Source organism: Scyliorhinus canicula, chromosome 13 (genome assembly GCF_902713615.1).
Source record: "Scyliorhinus canicula chromosome 13, sScyCan1.1, whole genome shotgun sequence".
Taxonomy (NCBI): Eukaryota; Metazoa; Chordata; class Chondrichthyes; order Carcharhiniformes; family Scyliorhinidae; genus Scyliorhinus; species Scyliorhinus canicula.
Genome location: NC_052158.1, coordinates 147569284 through 147592436, shown reverse-complemented (window position 1 = coordinate 147592436; position 23153 = coordinate 147569284). Strand labels below are relative to the sequence as shown.

At 49.1% G+C, this 23153-nt stretch overlaps 1 protein-coding gene across 1 annotated transcript in view; it reads right to left on the bottom strand.

Annotated features, from left to right (window-relative positions):
* Positions 1–4214: 4214 nt before the first annotated feature.
* The window catches only part of aadac (arylacetamide deacetylase), a 61489-nt gene continuing 42550 nt past the window's right edge, over positions 4215–23153 (bottom strand). Inside the window, exons 3-5 of the mRNA XM_038816687.1 lie at positions 18764–18833; positions 10757–10928; positions 4215–5318 (exon numbers count right to left, since the gene is read on the bottom strand). Coding sequence (XP_038672615.1) covers positions 4710–5318; positions 10757–10928; positions 18764–18833 — 851 coding nt within the window. The 3' untranslated portion in view covers positions 4215–4709. The remainder of the gene's footprint in view (positions 5319–10756; positions 10929–18763; positions 18834–23153) is intronic.

Genomic DNA, 23153 nt, shown 5'->3' with positions numbered 1-23153 from the left:
GAGCAAGTGGACAAACGAATGGCAGATGCAGTATAATGTGGATAAATTATCCACTTTGGTAGCAAAAACAAGAAGGCAATAAATTAGGATAGGGGAATGTGCAATGAGACCTGGGTGTCCACATACACCAGGCACTGAAGGTAAGCATGCAGGTACAGGGTAAAGAAGGCAAATGGTATATTGACCTTCACAGTGAGAGGATTCACGTACAGGTGCAGGAATGTCTTGCTGCAATTATACAGGGCCTTGGTGAGGCCACACCTGGTATGTTGTGTGCAGTTTTGCCTCCCTGTCTGAGGAAGGATGTTCTTGCTCTAGAAGGAGTGCAGCGATTCCTAGGATGGTGGGACTGACGTATGAGGAGAGACTGAATCGGTTAGGATTGTATTCGCTGGAGTTCAAAAGAATGAGGGGGGTCTCATAGAAACCTATAAAATGCTAGCAGGACTGGATATTTCCGATGGTCGGTGCGTCCAGAACCAGGCATCACAGTCTGAGGATACGGGGTAGACCATTTAGGACAGAGATGAGGAGAACTTTCTTCACCAGAGGGTGATTGGCCTGTGGAATTCGTTACCACAGGAAGTAGTTGAGGCCAGAACGTTGCATGTTTTCAAGAAGCAATTAGATACAGCACTCAGGGCGAAGGGGATCAAAGGATGTGGGGAGAAAGTGGGATTAGTTGGTCAGGCATGGTCATAGTGAATGACGGAGCAGGCTCAGAGGGCCGAATGGCCTCCCCCTGCTCCCATTTTCTATGTTTCTGTGAAAAGAGGAAAATTAAATTTTTAAAGATTAATTCACTTTGCAACTTCACTGATATATGGGTAGATCTGTTCAATGTCTGGGTTCTGCATCACTGAATGGATACACTGGCCGTGGAGTAGATACACCAGCAGGGCTTCACAGGTAAGATCATGAGGACAAGATGAGCAGACAAGGGTTCTATCCCTTTGATAGAGACAGTGTATTTGATCAGGGTGATTACAAGGGTTCTTTCCCTTTGAGAGAGATGGTGTATTTGATCAGGGTGATTACAAGGGTTCTATCCCTTTGAGAGAGATGGTGGACGCGATTCTCCGCCCCCCACGCCGGGTGGGAAAATAGCAGGAGGGCCTCCCGACATTTTTCACGCCCTCCCGCTATTCTCCCCCCCACCCCCCCACGCCCGACCCATGCCACGAATCGCCGCTCGCTGTTTTTTACGGCGAGCGGCGAGTCTCCGAGGCCGATGGGCTGAGCGGCCGGGCCTTCATGCCCGTTTCAACACGGCAGCAAACACACCTGCTCGTTGCCGTCATGAAACGGGTGCCAGATGCCCGTTTGGGGCATCTGGGGGCCCGATTGGCATGGCAGTACCACGGCCGTGCCAAGGGGGGGCATAGGCCCGCGATCGGTGCCCACCGATCGCGGGCCTTGCGTCCGTAACGGACGCACTCTTTTCCCTCCACCACCCCGCAAGATCAAGCCGCCACGTCTTGCGGGGCGGCTGAGGGAAAAGACGCCAACTGCGCATGTGCGGGGTGGCGTTGTCCAACCTGCGCATGCGCAGTCGACGTCATCGGCCGCGTCAGCCGGTGTGATACTTGACGTGCGGCCTTGACGACCGTCGTCAAGGTTGCGCCGTCGTGACGCACGGGGACGCGCTCCTAGCCCCGCCCGGGGGGGAGAATCGGCCCCGGAAGTGGGTGTGAAGGCTGCCGTGGGTCACGGCCTGTCCCACGGCAGCCTTTACGATGAGAATCTCGCCCAGAGTGTATTTGATCAGGGTAATGAAAGTATTTAACAGAGAAACTATTACCTCTGGTTCACGAGTCTATAGTAAGAGGGGCATAACTTTAAAATTAAAGCTAGGCCTTTCAGATGTGATGTCAGGAAGCATTTCCTCACACACAGGGTAGTGGGAACACACTCCCGCAAAAAGCCACTGAAGCAATAGGGTCAATACAGAATTTAAAAACTGGGTCCTATTAATTCTTTAAATTGGCAAGTTCAATCCAGGGTTGATCATGTAGCCAGAATGTCTGACACTCGCTTACCAAAGTAAATCTACTTTAAAGAACTTCAGGCTGGGGTGCACTCCATGGCAGTCAGAGGAAGCACCTGAAAGACACTCAGAAGGCTTTGCTCGTGAGTTTGGATATCAGCCCACAACTCCTGGGAGACGCTCGCCCAGAACTGCCGCACCATTTAAAAAATAATTTTACAGGACGTGGGCGTTGCTGGCTAGGCCAGCATTTATTGCCCATCCCCAGGTGCCCTTGAGAAGGTGATGCTGAGTCGCCTTTTTAAACGGCTGCAGTCCGTGTGGTATAGGTACACCCACTGTGCTGTTAGGGAGGAAGTTCCAGGATTTTGACCCAGCGACAGTGAAGGAACGTCCAATATATTGCCAAGTCGGGGTGGTGAGTAACTTGGAGGGGAACCTCCAGGTGATGCGGTTCCCAGGTATCTGCTGCCCTTGATAGCGGTTGCGAGTTTGGAAGTAAAAAAAGGTGCAGCCTCCTTCGATAGCAAGTGTTATGTCATACGGAATAGGAGCACAAGTCGGCCATTCAGCCCCTCGAGCCTGCTCAGCCATTCAACATGACTATAGCTGTCTTTGTGTTTCAGGCTGTATGTTCCCATCTACCCCTGATAACCTTTGATATTCTTCCCTAACAAGAATCAGTCAATCTCCATATTAAAAATATTCAGGGACCCCCGTCTCCACCGCTTTCTGAGGCAGAGTTCCAAAGCCACAGAACCCTCTGAGAGAAAACAATCTCCTCGTCTCTGTCCTAAAAGGGTGACCCCTAATTTTAAAATAGTGCCCCTCGTTCTGAACTCACTCACAAAAGGGAACATCTTTGCCACATCCACCTTGTCGACACCATTCAGGATCTTATACCATGGGCAGCACGGTTGCACAATGGTTAGCTCTGTTGCTTCACAGCTCCAGGGTCCCAGGTTCGATCCCAGCTTGGATCACTGTCTGTGCGGAGTCTGCATGTTTTCCCGCGTCTGCCTGGGTTTCCGCCGGTTTCCTCCCACAAATCCCGAAAGATGTGCTTGTTAGGTGAATTGCACATTCTGAATTCTCCCTCCGTGTTCCCGAACAGGGGCCGGAGTGGCGACTCGGGGCTTTTCATAGTAACTTCATTGCAGTGTTAATGTAAGCCTCCTTGTGACACTAATAAAGATTATTATTATTCTACACTTCAATTAAGTCACCCTCCCTTTTCCAAACTTCAGTGGAAACAAGCCCAGTCAATCCAACCTTGCCTCGTAAGACAGCCCACTCAGTCCAGGTATCAATCCAGTAAAACTCCTTCGAACCACCTCCACCTCCTTCCTCTAATAAGGAGACCAAAGCTGCACACAGTGCTCTAGGTGAAGTCTCACCAATGCCCTGTATAATTGAAACGTAACATCCTAATTAAGTCCAATTCCTCTCGTAATGAAGGATAACATTCCACTCCTTTTCTGAATTACACGATGGCATGTCAGAGGCAGAAAGGCGAAGCAGCGAGGGGAAATCCAACAGCAGTAGTTCGCAGGATGTAAAGGCTTTGGAGAGGGTGCAGAAGAGATTTATCAGGATGTTGCCTGGTATGGAGGGCATTAGCTATGAGGAGAGGTTGAATAAACTCGGTTTGTTCTCACTGGAACGAAGGAGGTTGAGGGGCGACCTGATAGGGGTCTACAAAATTATGAGGGCCATTATGAGGGTGGATAGTCAGAGACTTTTTCCCAGGGTAGAGGGGTCAATTACTAGATGGCTTAGGTTTAGGGTGCAAGGGGCAAGGTTTAGAGGAGATGTACGAGGCAAGTCTTTTACACAGAGGGTAGTGGGTGCCTGGAATTCGCTGCCGGAGGAGGTGGTGGAAGCAGGGACGATAGTGACGTTTAAGGGGTGTCTTGACAAATACATGAATCAGGATGGAAATAGAGGGATACGGACCCCAAGTGTAGAAGAATTTAGTTTAGACGGGCAGCACGGTCAGCGCAGGCTTGGAGGGCCAAAGGGCCTGTACCTGTGCTGTAGAACATAGAACATACAGTGCAGAAGGAGACCATTCGGCCTATCGAGTCTGCATCGAACCACTTAAACCCTCACTTCCACCCTATCCCTGTAACCCAATGACCCCTCCTAACCTTTTTGGTCACTAAGGGCAATTTATCACGGCCAATCTACCTAAACTGCACGTCTTTGTACTTTTCTTCGTTCTTTGTCCCAAATTCAGTCACCTGCAGGAAAAACCTTCCAGGTGCAGATCAGCCTGAGCAGTCACCCACGTACCCACCACAGCCTGTTCAAACACTCCAGATAATGGACATGGGCATTTTTGCCTCTTAAGGACGAACAACACTCAGCAAGCTTGTAGATGGAATCAAGGGACAGGTCTACTATTGAGAGGCTAAATATCCTCCTCCTTTAGCTGTGTCATGGCATTGGATCGGGTAAATGGTCACAAGAATGAGCGGGTTCGCTGTGTTGGTTCCGAGTAATGATAAACAATCCCCTCCTTACACAGCGATTGTCAGTTTGTAACCATCAGCCCTGACCAAATGTGTTTTAATAAAGTTTACAGTTAAATACAATGATCATCAGGGACGCAAAGGGAAAGAACATTAAGAAAATACTTGCCAACAATGCACAGGAATGGAAGTGCTGTGGGTACTTGAGTGTGATGCCTGGGTGGGGAATTGGAATATTATAAATCTATTTACAAATTTTTTCGCAGCCAGTCAATATAATGGCTCACCATTTTCTGGCCAATTGCGAAATCGGTTGGCCACGTAATGAACATGAAGGCACCGTGGAAGGATTCCTCGAAATGCTCGTGCGTGACCTGGACGCCTGCCTTCTCCAGTCTTGTGGCGTATATGGCCCCGTCATCCCGCAGCACGTCAAACTCGCAGGTGGCGATGTAGGCCTGCGGCAGAGACCTGAGCTTCTCATCCCCCACCAGGAGGGGGGCCGCCCTGGGGTCAAAGACCCCCGGAATCCTCGCGGAGGAGTCAGTGTTCCCGCGGTCCGGGAGCATGTACTTGTAGTCCTTCCTGAACTTCTCTGGCAGGTGGATACTCCAGTTGGCAAAGTTACTCAGGCTCCTCGATTCGAGGGTGGTGTGGCTGTTGGCCATCATGTTTTGCAGCAGCAATTTGTCACAGCTAAAATATTCGCTCCAAAACCTGACCATTAAGGTCTTGGGTAGGATTGGCATGTTCTCATTTTGCTGGTACGAAGGAGTGTTAAAGTCGATGGTCTGCAGTGCTGGGTAGATTAATGCCTGAATCTTGATCTCACCTTGAACGTCTGGATCTTCCTGGATCTGCAAGACATTTCCTTCATTATTAAGTACCCAAATTACTACATAAAGGTCTTAAAGTACAGGTATGTTTGGACAATGATACTTCACAATCTTAATCAAACGACATAATTTTCTAGTGTGGAATGAAAAAGGAGGAAATATTAAATACTCAATAAACTCATCACTTAGCAATGATCAAGCATTAATCTCAATTTTCTTTGTGAGTCAAATGTGCACCAAAAATGCTTCAAAGAACAAAGAACAGTACAGCACAGGAATAGGCCCTGCGGCCCTCCAAGCCTGTGCCGATCATGGTGCCCGTCTAAACAAAAACCACCTGTATTTCTGGGGTCCGTATTGTAGAATTTACAGTGCAGAAGGAGGCCATTCGGCCCATCGAGTCTGCACCAGCTCTTGGAAAGAGCACCAAACTTAAGCCCATGCCTCATCCTATTCCCGTAACCCCACCTAACCTTTCTGGACACTAAGGGCAATTTATCATGACCAATCCACCTAACCTGCACATCTTTGGACTGTGGGAGGAAACCGAAGGAAACCCACGCAGCCACGGGGAGAATGTGCAGACTCCGCACAGACAGTGACCCAAGTCGGGTATCTAATCTGGAGCTGTGAAGTAACTTTGCTAGCCATTATGCTACCATGCCGCCGTCCATTCCCACCTTATTTATTTCACCTGAGGAAGGAGCAGTGCTCCGAAAGCTAGTGATTTGAAACAAACCTGTTAGACTTTAACCTGGTGTTGTAAGACTTCTTACTGTGCTCACCCCAGTCCAACGCCGGCATCTCCACATCATCCTATTCATGTATTCGTCAAGATGTCCCTTAAATGACGCTATCGTCGCTGCTTCCACCACCTCCCCGGCAGTGAGTTCCAGGCACCCACTACCCTCTGTGTAAAAAGCTTGCCTCGCACATCTCCTCTAAACATTGCCCCTCACACCTTAAACCTGTGTCCCCTAGTAATTGACTTTTTCACCCAGGGAAAAAACTTCTGACGGTCCACTCTGTCCATGCCCCTCATAATTTTGTAAACCTCTGTCGGGTCGCCTCTCAACCTCCGTCGTTCCAGTGAAAACAATCCGAGTTTATCCAACATCTCCGCACAGCTAACGCCCTCCAGACCAGGCAACATCCTGGCAAACCTCTCCTGTACTCTCTCCAAACCCTCCACATTCTTCTGGTAGTGTGGCGACCAGAATTGTACGCAATCAATGGGTGGCCGAGAGATTAGAGACTCACGTCCCACTTTGACTTTTATCACACATGCCAAACAGGCAAACCACTGAGTGAGTTCCACATTATGAGAAATGGATGAGATGTAAACTGAGGCTGTGGCAGCCTATTGATATGCCAGGTCCTGCTCAGGAATCGACGCGACATAACAGATTAATTGGTCATTCATTGTGGAACTTTCAGGGTGCAAAGCGGATGCCTCGTTGAGAGACAACCATCGCTGCAACTTAAAGTGTCAATTTCATTTGAGACATTTTGGGGGGAATGTACCCGGTGACAAAAACAAATGCAAGTCTTTCTCTTTTAGATGCAAAGAGGTTTATTGATTATTTCCAGCATTCTGTGTTTCGCCTCACTATTGATCACTTTATTTGTTGTCTGGATGGGAGCAGCTTGGATTGAACGGGACCAGATTGTGGTGTGTTTAGTGCTGGACCAACTTTCATTCTCAGTACGTACAGATGACAGGGGCTGATTTAGCTCAGTGGGCTAAACGGTTGGCTTGTAATGCAGAACAAGACCAGCAGCGTGGGTTCAATTCCTGTACTGGCCACCCTGAACAGGTGCTGGAATGTGGCGACTAGGGGCTTTTCACAGTAACTTCATTGAAGCCTACTTGTGACAATAAGCTATTATTATTATTGTTGAGGAAAGCCGTTGGAAGAAGCACTGAAAATTGGCTGCTGGCACTGGGTTTGACAAAAGGTGAGGAGTGTAAAGGATTTTAGGAAGACAGAGAGGTAAGATTGTGTGGTACCATGCCCAAGCTTCATCCCACAGTGGAGACAAACTCCGACTGGGCAAGGCATTGTTTTAAAACTAATTTACGGGATGTGGGCCAGCATTTACTGCCCATCCCTAGTTGCCTTTGAGAAGGTGGTGGTGAGCTGCCATCTTGAACTGCTGCAGTCCCTGATGTGTAGGTACACCTACAGTGCTGTTAGGGAGGAGGTGCTTGGATTTTGCCACGTCAACAGTGAAGGAATGGCGCTATATTTCCAAGTAAGGGTGGTGAGTGACTTGAATGAAAAAAAATGAAATGAAAATGGCTTATCGTCACAAGTAGGCTTCAGATGAAGTTACTGTGAAAAGCCCCTAGTCGTCACATTCCAGCACCTGTTCAGGGAGGCTGGTACGGGAATTGAAGTGTGCTGCTGGCCTGCCTCAGTCTGCTTTCAAAGCCAGCGTTTTAGCCCTGTGCTAAACTAGCCCCATGGGCTGCCACTTGGAGAGGAACCTCCAGGTCACAGGGGTTCCAAGGTATCTTCTGCTCTTGTCCTTCTAGATGGTAGTTGCCGTGCATCCCATTATACACCTGACTTGTGCCTGGTAGCTGCTGGACAGGCTTTTTGGGGGGGGGGGGGCAGGAGGTGAGTTACTCGCTGCAGGATTCCTGGCCTCTGACCTGCCCTGGTAGCCACAGTATTAATGTGGCTAGTCCAGTTCAGTTTCTGATCAACGGTAACCCCCAGGATATTGATAGTGGGAGATTTGGCAATGGTAATGCCATTGAATGTCAAGGGGCAATGACGGTCATTGCTTGGCACTTGTGGAATAAATGTTACTTGCCACTTGTCAGCCCAAACCTGGATATTGAGCACAATTCAGTGATGCTGTTACGACTGGCACAGATACGGGCGCAACAGGTGAATCACGGGCTAGCGGCAAATTGGGCTCCACGCCAGGCGAGCCACTCGCTTCGCTCTGTCTGGTGAGATCTGAATATTTAAACGAGCCATTATCTGGATGTTGGATTCACCGGTGCCCGGGACTCACCAACTGCGCCTGGGAGACCTCGCCAAGGCGCGATTTAGTACCAGCCCACACAGTCGTGGACCAGTCGTAACAGCACCTGGGGGGAGGGGAGGTCACTCAGTCCATTGCAGATCCCCCAGTGGTCATGGACATGGCAGGGTAGTACCCTGGTACTCCCCCTGGCACCTGGGCACACTGGTACTGCCAAGCTGACACTGCCAAGGTGGTGGGGCACTGAAAAGGTGCCAGGCTACCCAGGTGCTAGGTGGCACTGCCAGGGTTCGGGCCTGGGGGAAACTTGCCAGGTAGAGTAGAGTGAATGGGGAGGGGGGGCTTCTTGGGAACCACCCCAAGGTTGGGGGGTGTGATCAAAAGAGCTTCAGATCGTTCGCAGCTGAAATCCCTCTCAGTACGACCTGGACGGGGAGACACTCCCCACGGCGCTGCAGCCGAGAAACACCTGCTAAAAGTGCCGTTCAGCGGATTTTGAAAAATGAAAAATGAAATGAAAATTGCTTATTGTCACGAGTAGGCTTCAATGAAGTTACTGTGAAAAGCCCCTAGTCGCCACATTCCGCGCCTGTTCGGGGAGGCTGGTACGGGAATTGGACCGTGCTGCTGGCCTGCCTTGGTCTGCTTTAAAAGCCAGTGATTTAGCCCAGTGTGCTAAACCAGCCCCCCAGTGTGCTAAACCAGCACAAAAGTCCGCTGAATCGGGTCCATTGGCTATGTCTTACTGCGTTTGAATAAACTGCTTCTGAGGAGTTACAAATGGAGCTGAACATTGTACAGTCATCAACAAACATCCCCACATCTCACCTTATGATGGAAGGTCATTAATGAAACAACTGAAGATAACAATAATCTTTATTAGTGTCACAAGTAGGCTTACATTAACACTGCAATGAAGTTACTGTGAAAATCCGCTAATCGCCACACTCCGGCGCCTGTTCGGGTACACAGAGGGAGAATTCAGAATGTCCAATTCACCTAACAAGCACGTCTTTCGGGATTTGTGGAAGGAAACTAGAGCACCCGGAGGAAACCCACGCAGACAGAGGGAGATAATGTAGACTCCGTACAGTGACCTCAGCCGGGAATCGAACCCAAGACCCTGGTGCACTGAAGCAACTGTGCTAACCACATGGCGAACAGGCGCCGGAATGTGGCGACTAGGGGCTTTTCACAGTAACTTCATTTGAAGCCTACTCGTGACAATAAGCGATTTTAATTTTTCATGGGTTGAGCCTCCAGTTTTGCTGGGGCTACTTGATGCCGCACTCGGGCAAATGCTGCCTTGATGTCGAGGGCAGTCTCTCTCGCCTCACCTCTGGCATTCAGCTCTTTTCTCCATGTTTGAACCACGGCTGTAATGAGGTCACGAGCTGAATGACCCTCCATGCTGGGATTTGTTACATTATTCTGGTGAGAATTGGGAGCCTTCAGAAATCTCAAAAAGAACTCACACCAGATCTGAACTGGCATAAACTCCACTGGGGCCTTTCAAAGGTACAAATGGCACATTTCCCAAAGTAACCCAGGAAGAAGCTTTTTACAAGCCCCCTTGACGTGGGGAGGTTATCCTATGGATCCTCCAAATTGTAACTTAAAAGGCACAAACAAATGAGTGATAAACCTGGTGCAACATGATCTTACCCAATATTGCACCCCTAGCATCCAGCAATTGACATTTGTGAACTGTTAGATGGATTATTGAGCTGAATGGGATAAAAGTATTAAACATCTGTCTGACAACGTAAGCCTACGTGTGACACTAATAAAGATTATAATATTATTATTATGGCAGTAGTTTGGTTCAATTTCCTTATCTTCTTAATTACATCGCAAACAGACTTTAGTTAGCTTTTGTTAAATATTAACGTCATATTTGTGGCATAACTTGGGCCCAGTGTGGCTGTTCCTCTGCATAACAGAAAGAGAAGAAGCTGGAAGTACTCAGCAGATCTGTCGGCATCTGTGGAGAGCTAAAGAGAGATAACGTTTCAGGTCGATGACCTTTCCGAGTCGAGTTCCGACCTGCTGGTTACTTCCAACCTTTTCTGTTTTTGTTATAGGCTTCCCGAATCACCAGGATTTTGCTGTTGTTTCTTTTCCTAGATTAACACCCCAGCTTCATCAGCAGGCCTCACACTCCAGAAATCCGTCCATTTTTGGGTACTTTGTGAGGTTTATTTTATCGGGCGGGACAACGAAAAATGGATAGAGGGAGAGGCACTCTCATTGGATGGTTCTTTCGAAGGGCATAATGGGCCGAATGATTCTGAACCCAGCAAAGGAGGGCAGTCCCCAGTTTTTGCAGGAGCCGGGGGAATGTGAGCGAATGTTCCCTTCAGGTGAAACGGACATTTCAACAACATCAGTTCAGCAAGTCAAAAGCATGCGGTGTTAAGAGGTGTCACAAGGCCGCTGAGTGATGCGTGTCACCGTACCTGCTGGGCTACCGCAGCAGCCAGATTGCCTCCGGCACTATCGCCTGACAGAGCAACTCTACCTGGATCCACTGAGTGTTGAAGCAACACGTCACGCTGCAGGAAGTACTTCACCACAGTGTAAACATCATTGTACTGATCAGGGAAGTGGTACTCCGGCGCTAAGCGATATCTGCAAAATTAAATGGGTGTAAGCACATGGCTGATGCCTATCAGAACTCTGCACAGGACTGATAAACTCTCGCTGGCTCGCTGAGAAATTTCACTTTGGACCTCCCATTTATCATCAATCTATATCAAAAACAATTTGGGTGCTTTTTATAAATCTTCACACCCACACAGTTTCTTACCCTTTGGCGGGTGGGGGGGGGGGGGAAGAGGAGAAGGATTCACCAACTGATGATCAGCCTGTTGAACCACATTGTACACTCCTTCTGTGGCCAACAAGCCCTGGCGTTGGGCTCGATCCCAGAGCTTCTGGTCCAGAGGTAGAAACGCTACCACTGCGCCACAACACCTCTCTTAACCCGGGGTGTCACATATTCAGAATTCAAATGCCCCATTGGTATCTCTTTGGCTTCCCTTTCTAACCCTCTCCGTTTTGTTCACTTCTGATGGGTCGCTACTCATAACCGACCTCTTTGGCCAAGCATTTATGTTCGTCCGTCTCAAAATCTCCCTGTGGGGCTCAGTGTCATGTCTTTTCTGTGAAGTGCCTGGAGGCGGTTTACGAAGTTGCAGGAGCTTTGATTTCCTGAAAGTTGTTGCTGATAGACTTTTGCATTCATGACTTTGAGACGGAGACCAGCTGCTTTGACGTAGTGTGCGGTGAGCAGCAAAATGACTGGCGACAGATTAGCGACCTGTTCCAGAAATAACTAGCTGTGGAAGCAGACAAAAGTCCGCCTTGACGCACCGCGAGGTGCGGAAACGGAATTAGAATTGGAACAGTGAAATGGGTTTGTCAGAATTTGGGGAGCAGATTAATTGCTAATCCACCTGCAGGCAAAACTGACAATACGGGTCAGTTGCTTACTTCGGAATGTGTGTTCAATAAATAACCAAACTCAGAGAGGAAGATAAAGGGCTGTGTTTTATTGCCTGCCCCCCATAACCCCTGAGGTGGGGAAGTAGGTCAAACCGCAGGCAGCTGAATGGGATTGGGTCCCAACCACAGCCCTGTCAGTGGGGCATTTCACCAATGGCAGGAACGGGAGCAAATACGCTGCCTAATCCCAGTAGGTGGACAGCCGATTTACATTAGATCCAATTGGGGGTCCTTTTAATAGGGCCAGCTAAATGGAGGCAGCCTTTCAGCAGCAGCCCAGCGGAAAGGTTTCTTGTAACTTGGAGGGGTAAGGCAGCCCCACGCCCACCCGCTGCTGGCCCTGGGAGCAGAACCCCTACCATCTCCGGAAAATGCATCCTGTAATATTAATGATCGCATCGTCTTTATATACCAGTGAATGAAGGGGGGGGGGGGGGGGGGGGGGGGGGGGGGGGGGGGTCAACCAACACTGATCAATTAGCTTGTTGAAAAGAAATGCGCAACACAGTGGTTAGCACTGCTGCCTCACTGTGCCAGGGACCCGGATCAATTCCAGCCTTGGGAGACGCTGCGTGGAGTTTGCACATTCTCTCCCTATCTATGGGTTTCTTCCTGGTGCTCCGCTGCGGTTACAGGGTTACAGGGATGGAGCGGGGAAGTGTGCCGAGGTGGGGTGTTTTTCTGGGGCCGGTGCAGACCTGATGGGCTGAGTTACCTCCTTCTGCACTGTAGGGACTCTATGAACATTCAAAGGCATTACCACTGCTGAATCACCCACTATCAAAATCCTGGAGAATACAGTTGACCAGAAACTGAACTGGACCAGCCATATAAACACTATGAAAGCAGGTAAACTGCTGTGTGGCAGAGAACTCACCTTCTGTTTCTCCATAGCATGTCTACCATCTAATCTCCAAGGCACAAATCACGAGTGTAATGGAATACTCTTCACTGGCCTGGATGAGTGCAGCTTCAACAACATTCATGGAGCTCATCACCATCCAGGACAAAGCAGGGGCGTAATTCTCCGACCCCCAGCAGGGTCGGAGAATCGCCTGGAGCCGCCGAAAATCCCGCCCCCGCCGTGGCAGAGATTCTCCGCCACCCGGGAAGTGGCGGTGGCGGGAATCTCGCCACTCCGATCGGCGAGGCCCCTACGGTGATTCTCCTGCCCGGATGGGCCGAAGTCCCGCCGCAGGGAGGCCTCTCCCACCGCCGAGGTTTGAACCACCTCTGTAACGCCGGGATCAGCGGCGCGAGCGGGCCCCGGGGTCCTGGGGGGGGGAGGGGGGGGGGGGCGATCGAACCCCGGGGGGTTCCCCCACGGTGGCCTGGCCCGCGATCGGGGCCACCCGCTCAGACTCCGGGCCAGTGCCCTGGGTGCACTCTTTCTCCTTCCGCGGCCGCCATGGCGGAAGCAGAAGAGAAACCCACATCGCGCATGCGCCGGTGGTGACGTCAGCGGCAGCTGGTCGCTGAGTCACTGCCGCCGCATGCGCCGACCGGCGAAAGCCTTTCCGTCAGCCCCGCTGCCGGGGGCGCCGGTTTTTTGCGCCAGTCTTCTGGTGCCAACCGCTCCGGCGCGGAGCTGGCCCCCAAATGTGGGGAGAATTCCCCACCTTTGGGGAGGCCCGACCCCTGAGTGGTTGGCGCCACTACCCTACGCCGGGACCCTCCGTCAAGCCGGGTAGGGGAGAATCCAGCCCCAGGTCACTTGATTAGTCCCCATTCCACATTCATTCCCTCCACCACCGATGAACAGTGACAGCCTTGTGTATCATCTACAAGATGCACTACAGGAACTCACCAAGGTTCCTCAGACAAAACCTTCCAAACCCACAACCACTAACTTCTAGAAGGACACGGGCAGCACGGTAGCACAAGTGGATAGCACTGTGGCTTCACAGCGACAGAGTCCCAGGTTCGATTCCCCGCTGGGTCACTGTCTGTGTGGAGTCGGCATGTTCTCCCTGTGTCTGCGTGGGTTTCCTCCGGGTGCTCTAGTTTCCTCCCACAGTCCAAAGATGTGCAGGGTAGGTGGATTGGCCATGATAAGTTGCCCTTCGTGACCAAAAAGGTTATATGGGGTTATTGGGTTACGGGGATAGGGTGGAAGTGAGGGCTTAAGTGGGTCGGTGCAGACTCGATGGGCCGAATGGCCTCATTCTGCACTGAAAGTTCTATGTACTGTGTAGATACCTGGGAACCCCACCACCTGGAGGTTGCCCTCCAAGCCACTCACCACCCTGACTTGGAAATATATGCCATTCTTTCACTGTCACTGGGTCGAAATTGTGGAACTTCCTCCCTAACAGCACGCTGGGTGTACCGACACCAAATGGACTTTAGAACGAAACGCACCAGCACCTTCTCCAGGGCATTTAGGGATAGGTAATAAATGCTGGCCCACTTCCCATGAATGAATATTTAAAAATTAATATGATAAGGTCTACTAACAAAAGTAATTACTAGGGGTCCTTCAAATTATGAAGGGGTTTGATGGGATAGGTATATAGATGTTTCCACTTGTGAGGTGCAGAGTGCTGGAGGAGTCCAAAGAACATAAACATAAGATGGTTACTAATAAAGCTTGCCTGAAATTCAGGAGAAACCTTTTCCAGAAGGTGTAGTTGGTATGAGCAGCATATCGAACAATACCGTTAAGGTGAATGGAGCTATATTGATAAGGCAGAAGGGAACAGGACGTACTGGTGAATTAAAAGGGACCTCCACCAGAACAGACAATTTGGGCTGAATGGGCTGATTCTGTCTGTCCTATAGACACCTTGTAAAAAATGTACCTTGTCAATGTGGAAACGTGGAGGGGATTTTTTTTTAGTGCAAAGTGATATGCCTAGGTCGGTTGGTACGAGAATTGGGAATAGTCACACTGGTGAAGGAGCACCTGCTTGTCTGAAGCTGTTTCCAAAGCAAATCGCTGGGCAAAACAGAGAACGTGCTCCCACATCGCTTGTCCAAATGTAGCAAAATTCCTGATACTGTCTGAAATGGACAAAAGTTCTGAATTCCCCACACCTCCCAGCTTGATCCGTGTCAGGAGGGAAACAGACACGTGGACAGAATTTAATGTGGGAAACGGAGTCTTGACTGCCGGCTGACGCACCCCGCGCCGACCCCTTTCGGGAAGGTCTGCTGCATTCAGTGCCAATCAGGCATTTACTGGGCAGCAATGGACCTTCCCTGGGATGAAGGGTCCTGAGATCAGAAGTCCCGTCTCTGAGAGCTGCCAGAACATCCAAGGCTGGCAGTTCTTCATTGTTTGGCAGCATCGCTGGCGAGGTGCCACCTGCTGCCCACAGTGCACAGATCCAAGGCCCAGGATTGCCTAGGGACTGAGGTCGTAGGTCAGTGGTGGCGGGTGGAGGTTGTGGCGGAGGGGGCTCAACAGCAAATTTCACCCCCCCTCCACCCATCTCCTCCTTCTCCCCACAAAACTCACCATGGGAGGGCATTGAATCCCATCCATGAGTTCAGATAGGAAAACAGGAAATGGCCAGTCAGGTTGCCAGTTAGCCGAACATCTGACATTGGGAAAATGCTCGAATCTATTATTACGGAGGTTACAGCAGGGCATTTAGTCATGGTCCAATAACGTTTCACTAATTTATTACAGTTATTTGGAAAAGTAACAAGCAACTCCGCTAAAGGGGAACCTGTAGATGTGGGGTACTTGGATCTTCAAAATACATTCAGGTGCGCCAGCAAACGCTACTGAACAAAATCAGAATTCAAGGAGCGGGCAGTAACCTATTGCACGGAGAGTGGATTAGTTAGCGAACAGGAAGCAGAGAGTAGGGAAAAAAATAGTCATTTTTGGGTTGGTAACTTGCCACTGGTGGGGCGGCACAAGAATCAGTCCCGGGGCCTCAACTGCTCACAATCTATACCAATGACTTGAATGAAGGGACGGAACGTAGGATTGCTGATGCTGGAGATAGGTAGGAGAGTAAGTTGTGAAGCAGACGTAAGGAGTCTGCAAAAGGAAATAGATAAGTTAAGCGATTGGGCTAAAACCCGGCAGATGGATTGTAATGTGGGCAAATGTGAACTTTGGCAGAAAGAATAGAAATATATAATTTTTTAAGTGGAGAGAGATTGCAGAACATGGGTAGTGCAGAGCGATCAGGGTGCCCTGGTTCACAAAATGGTTGCACAGGAAGGTATATGATCAGGAGGGCAGCACAGTAGCACAGTGGTTAGCATTGTTGCTTCATAGCGCCAGAGTCCCAGGTTCGATTCCCGGCTTGGGTCACTGTCTGTGCGGAGTCTGCACGTTCTCCCCATGGGTTTCCTCCGGGTGCTCCGGTTTCCTCCCACAAGTCCCAAAAGACGTGCTGTTAGGTGAATCGGGCATTCTGAATTCTCCCTCTGTGTACCCGAACAGGCGCCGGAATGTGGCGACTAGGGGCTTTTCACAGTAACTTAATTGCAGTGTCAATGTAAGCCTACTTGTGACAATAAAGATTGTTATTATTATTATGGAAGGGCAATGCCATATAGAAGTAGGGAAGGGTTGTTATAGCTGCATAGGTCATTGTGAGGCTATATCTGGATAACAGTCTATGGTTTTGGTCTCATAGGAACAGGAGTAGGCCACTCCGCCCCTCGAGCCTGTCCCACCATTTAATGAGATCATTGCTTATCTGCGACCTAACTCTATATACCTGCCTTTGGCCCATATCCCTTAATGTCTTTGTTTAATAAAGATCTACCTATCTCAGATTTAACATTAATAACCTATCTAGCTTCAACTGCTGTTTGTGGGCGAGAGTTCCAAATCTCTCCCACCCTTTGAGTGAAGAAGTGCTTCCCCACATCTCTCCTGAACGGTCTGGCCCTATTTTTTAGACTCTGCCCCCTAGTGTTAGAAACACCAACCAGTGGAAATGTTCATTCTTATCAACCCTGTCTTTTCCTGTTAATATCCTGAATAATTTGATCAGATCACTCCTTAACCTTCTAAACTCTTGCAAAAACAGACCTATTTTGTGTAATCTCTCCTCGCAACTTAACCTCCATAGTCCAGGTCTCATTTTAGTAAACCTACGTTGCACTCCCTCCAGGACCAAAATATCCTTCCTAAGATGTGGTGCCCAGAAATGTTCACAGTCTTCCAATTGGGGTCAAACCAGGGTGTTGTGTACCTTACTTAAGAAAGGATGTAATTGCATTGGAAGCAGTTCAGATACAGTTCACTCAGCTGAATCCTGAGGTGAAGGAGCTATCTTATGAAGAAAGGTTGATCCTGTATCCATTTCAGTTTAGAAGTTTGAGAGGCGATCTTGTTGAAATACCAGATCCTGAGGGGACTTTACAGGATAGATGCGGAGAGGATTTTTCTCCTTGTGGGAGAGACGAGAGCTAGTGGATACAGTTTAAAAATAGGGGATCTCCCGTTTTAGACAGAATTGAGGGAATTTTCTTTTCTCTCAGTGAGTCGTTAGTCTTTGCAGTTCATTTCCCCAGATAGGGAGTGGCGACAGGGGTTTCTGAGTATGTTTACAGCAGAGGTCGACTGACTCCCTTGTCAATCAAGAACCTAAGGTTATTGGGGGAGCAGGCAGGGAAGTGGAGTTGATGCCACAATCAGATCAGGAATGGTCTTATCGGATGACGGAGCAGGCCCAAAGGGCCCAATGACCTACCCCTACTCCTAACTCACACGTTTATCTGTTAAGCATGAACAGGAAGAGATGAGGTGCATGTAGGGGCAAATCAACATTCAATGGCAGACTATGGGGAGAGATTCTAGGATGTGCTCACTGGAATGCCGCTGTGTGGAGGTTACGGGACTAATAATTCAGAGGACTGGGCTAACGGTCCAGAGAATGTGAACTTAAATCTCACTGTGACAGTTTAGAGATACACCTACTCCGAGCTCTTCAAAGTTTTTTTTAAAGCAAACTTGTATCAACAGAAGAAACCTGTCAGATAGGGAAAATCCCAACAGGTTCACTCATGCACTTCAGTTGTTTGGACGCAGTTGGGGCTTAAATGGAATGGCAGCCCTTTGTCCACATGGCTGACTTTTTCCTGCCCTTTGAAGTAGCCCCATGCTCGTCATTGAACTGCTTCAAGTGTTTAAAAAGCTCATCACCAGCTTCCCAGGGCAACGGGGTTGTACAATAAATGCCAACCTGGCCAGTGATGCCACATCCCAAGCATGAATAACACAAAAGTTAAGCAAGTAGGTACAATGCTAGGGATGACTGTTTAATTGTTTTATAATTCTACATGTAATTGATCAATCATAGAATCCTTACAGTACAGAAGGACGCCATTCGGCCCATCGCCTCTGAGCCGACCCTCTGTAAGAGCACTCGAACCTCGGCCCACTCCCCTTTCCGATCCCCGTAACTCCACCTCACGTTTGGACACCAAGGGGGCAATTTAGCATGGCCAGCCTACCTAACCTGCACATCTTTGGACTGTGGGAGGAAACCTACGCAGACACGGGGAGAAAGTGAAAGCTCCACATAGTCACCCAAGGCTGGAATTGAACCCGGGTCCCTGGCGCGGTGAGGCAACAGTGCTAACCACTGTGCCAGCGTGCCGCCCCTAAGGTTCAGACAGGAAGCAGATGCCCTTTGTTTTGGTAGCTGCTGTTTCCCCTGCTGAAGCTCTGGTCTTTGCACATTTGAACCTTTTTGTCAATTCCCTGATCAACAGGTACACACTGGGCCAAGCAATAATGGCTGTCTGTCACAAACGTCCTGAGCAATCACAATAAAATCAAAATACCCTTAACAATCTTCGTAAATCTATCAAAACCATGCTTTATTAACTTGCAGCCCCATTAAATTTGCCCTTGACAATCCCAGGAGCCACTTAACAAATGTGTTTTTAAGTACTTTGTCTGGTTACGGGGTCCAAACGTAATTAATCATCCACTCTCCAACAGTGTTCTATTATGAGATCAAAGCACATTGGGTTCTTACTCAACAGAAATTATGACTGCATCCAGCTCAGTTGCACTCTTTCTTGATAGGAAATCATATGGCTGCATTTCTGAAAAAGAAATGAAAGCTTAGATCAGCTGTACTGTCAAAATCAATGAAACAGGTTCAATTCAAATAACAACATACAGACCAACTCCCCCACAGTGTCACAGTGGTTAGCACTGCTGCCTCACAGCGCCAGGGACCTGGGTTCGATTCCAACCTTGGGTGACTGTCTGTGTTCTTCCCGGATCCATGGGGGTTTCCTCCAGGTGCCCCGATTTCCCCCTCCACACTCCAACGTTGTGCAGGTTAGGTGGACTAGCCATGATAAATTGCCCTTAGGTTAGATGGGGTTGTGCTAGTTGGGTCGGGTGGTAGAGCGGTGAGGGGGGGCAGGGTGGGGGGGGGGGGGGGGAGGAGTGAGGCCATGTTGGGGGGCTGCTGATAAAGCGCCAACATTGTGCTCGGATCTGGAATCACCACAGAGCAGACTGGGTAACAACAGCAGACTTCCTTCCCTGGAGGACATGGTGAATCAACTAAGTGCGTCCAGCAATCCAGTTTTCACATGGTTGCCGAGACAGAACCAGCTTTTTATCTGAGATGGACTTCGTTATCTAACTTTAAATTTCCCCGACAACCAGGGAGGGGTTTGAACTCCCGTCTCACGATGTCAGGTCTCTGGATCATTGTTCTACATCGGAACAGGAGGTGGCCATTCAGCCCCTCGAGCCTGTCTCGCCATTTAATGAGATCATGGCTGATCTATGGCTCGACTCCGTCTGGAACACAGCCACTTCACAGCTGCATCCACAATTCTGCAACTGTGCCAGTTGAGGGCCGGGGGGGGGGGGGGGGGGGGGGGGGGGGGAGAGAGAGAGGTGGCGATGTCACCAGGTGACTGGGCAAGCTCACTGCTCTTGTTCAAACTGCAGCTTAGGATCTTTCACATCGGCCTCGGTTTTGACAGAAACCTGTGCTGCCAACTGGTTTGAGATATTCCAGGAGGGTTCAGCACATGACCCATGCCCTCCAACCATCCCACCCTGCTCCCACTGGCCACGTGATACACACGGCCTCTTTGCACTCTGCCATTTGTCAGCCAATTGGAAGACAAATCAGCTCCTCATTCCCCAGTTGAGATGCCCTCGACTGCCAATCAGGCAGCCTCTTACCTACCTGGCAACATAATCTTTCCCCATTCATAAATGGAAGTGCTCAAAAAGAATGAAGAAAAAACACACAGATCTCCGTTCGCAGCCTGGTGACTTTGTTCAACAGAGTCGACAGTGACCTTGAAGACTTCAGAAGTTGGCAACCCTTGATTAGTTGACACCGTAATGAAAAATATATTCTGTAATACATCCTGTAATACTTTCTACTGCCACTAAATAGCACTGTTGCACTTTATAACTGCAATGAGCAGTTTGCAGAAGTACAGTGGAGTCATCTGCCAACAGATAGACAGCAGTATGCAAGGAGTATTTAATGTCAAAAAGCTACCGGATCACATCAGATTGATGCTTGCAAATAAATGGAACAGATTCAAGGGCAACTTGACAAATCAAATCCAAACTTGGCTGAGCAGCAGGACGAAGATGGTGATGGTGAAAGGATTATTTTGCGACTGGAAACCAAAGGGGCTGGTTTAACACACTGAGCTAAATCGCTGGCTTTTAAAGCAGACCAAGGCAGGCCAGCAGCACGGTTCAATTCCCGTACCAGCCTCCCTGAACAAGCACCGGAATGTGGCGACTAGGGGCTTTTCACAGTAACTTCATTTGAAGCCTACTCGTGACAATAAAATGAAAATGAAATGAAAATCGCTTACTGTCACGAGTAGGCTTCAAATGAAGTTACTGTGAAAAGCCCCTAGTCGCCACATTCCGGCGCCTGTTCGGGAAGGCTGTTACGGGAATAAGTGATTTTCATTTCATCCATTCATTCATGTCTAGTGATGTTCTGCAGCGATCGGTGCTGGGTCCCTCGCTCCTTGTAGTGTACATGAATGATTTGGATGTGAATGTGGGGGGTCTGATCAGTACGTTCGCATGATGACACAAAGGCCGGAATTCTCTGAATATTCCGGTTCCGCTGACGCCGCGCCCCTGCTTCGGGTTTCCCGACGGTGTGGGGTGGGACCAATAGGAAATACCAATGACAGCAACGGTATCAGAAGATCCCGCCGCTGGCGATCCGATCACCGGAGCATGCTTCCCGCCGCCAAAAATTAGGGAGCAGTCAGCCTGACGTCGGAAGTGGAGAAAATTCTAGAATCCATTATCAAAGATTTTACAGCAGAGCACTTCGAAAACAGTGGCAGGATCAGACAGAGTCAGCATGGATTTATGGAGGGGAAATCATGCTTGACAAACCTACTGGAATTCTTCGCGGATTTAACTAATAGAATTGATGAAGGGGAGCCAGTGGATGTGGTTTATTCGGACTTCATACATCATAGAATTTACAGTGCAGAAGGAGGCCAGTCGGCCCATCGAGTCTGCACAGGCCCCTGGAAAGAGCACCCTTAATTAAGCTCACACCTCCTCCCTATCCCCATAACCCTACCTAACCTTTTGGACACCAAGGGCAATTTAGCACGGCCAAGCCACCTAACCTGCACATCTTTGGACTGTGGGAGGAAACCGGAGCACCCGGAGGAAGCCCACGCAGACACGGGGAGAAAGTGCAAACTCCACATAGACAGTCACCTTTTGACAAAGTCCCGCATAAGAGATTAGCATGTAAAATTAAAGCGCATGGAGTTGGGGGTAGTTAATTGAGATGGATACAAAACTGTTTGGCAGAGAGGAAACAAAGAGTTGGAATTAATGAGTTTTTCAAATTGGAAGGCAGTGACTAGTGGGGTACCACAGGGATCGGGGCTAGGACCCCAGCTTTTCACAATATATATATCAATGATTTAGATGAGAGAGCAAAATGTAATATCTTTACATTTGCAAATGACACCAAACTGTGAGGGAGGGTGAGCTGTGAGGAGGATGCAGAGATCAGTGTGATTTGAACGAGTGGGCAAATGAATGGCAGATGTGATATGGATAAATGTGAGGTTATCTATTCACTTTGGCAGCTAAAACGAGAAGGCAGACTATTATCAGAATGGCCATAAAGTAGGAGAGGGGAACGTGCAATGAGGCCTGGGTGTCCTTGTGCACCAGTCGCTGAAGGTAAGCATGCAGGTACAGCAGGCGGTAAAGAAGGCAAATGGTGTGCTGGCCTTCATTGCGAGAGGATTCGAGTACAGGAGCAGGGATGTCTTGCTGCAAACATACCTTGTTTGGGGCCTTGGTGAGGCCACACATGGAACATTGTGTGCAGAGGGAGTGCAGCAAAGTTTTACCAGACTGATTCCTGGGATGGCGGTACTGACGTATGAGGAGAGATTGACTAGGTTTTGATTATATTCTCTGGAGTTCAGAAGAATGAGGGAGGATCTCATAGAAACCTATAAAATTCTAACAGGATTAGGCAGGGTAGATGCAGAAAGGATGTTCCTGATGGTGGGTGGGTCCAGAACCAGAGGTCAGTCTGTGGATGCATATTTTCACGAAGTAGTTAGATATAGCACAGAGGGCGAAGGGGACCAAAGGATATGGGGGGAAAGCGGGATTAGGCTATTGAGTTGGATGATCAGCCATGATCATAATGAATGACAAAGCAGGCTCGAAGGGCCGAATGGCCTCCTCCTGCTCCTATTTTCTATGTTTCTACGCAAACATGCCACAGGGATGCCAGAGAATCCCATCCATAAATTGATGGTGCTGTAAATAGCGAGAAGATTACAGGATAATATAGAAGGGCTGGTCAGATGGGCAAAACAGTGGCAAATGGAATTTAACCGTGAAAAGTCTGCGGTGACACATTTTCTGAGGACCAACAATGCAAGGGAATACACAATGAATGGTAGGATCCTAGGAAGTACAGAGGACCAGCGGGACCTTGGAGTGCATGTCCATGGATCCTTGAAGGCAGCAGGACAGGTCGATCAGGTGGTCAAAAAGTCATATGGAATACTTGCCTTTTTTAGCCGAGGCATAGAATATAAGAGCAGAGATGTTACGATGGAGCTGCGTTAAACACTCGTCAGGCCACAGTGAGTGCACTTTGTGATTGGAAGGATGTGATTGCCAGGGCCTCTTCCTGTGCTGTAAAGCTGTATGGCTCAATAAAGGTCATGGATATTCATTGAATAGGATATTGTTCAACTAGTTGTTTGCTGAGGAGGATGGTTGCTCAGTTTCTGGAGAGACAGTGAAGGCTGGCAGCTGTAAGAATAATGGGGCTTAGGTTTGAGAGCCGGGCAGACATTGGGCCCGAGAGGCTCAAAATCTGGGTTTCAGTTGACTAGGCCCAACAGCAGTGCTCC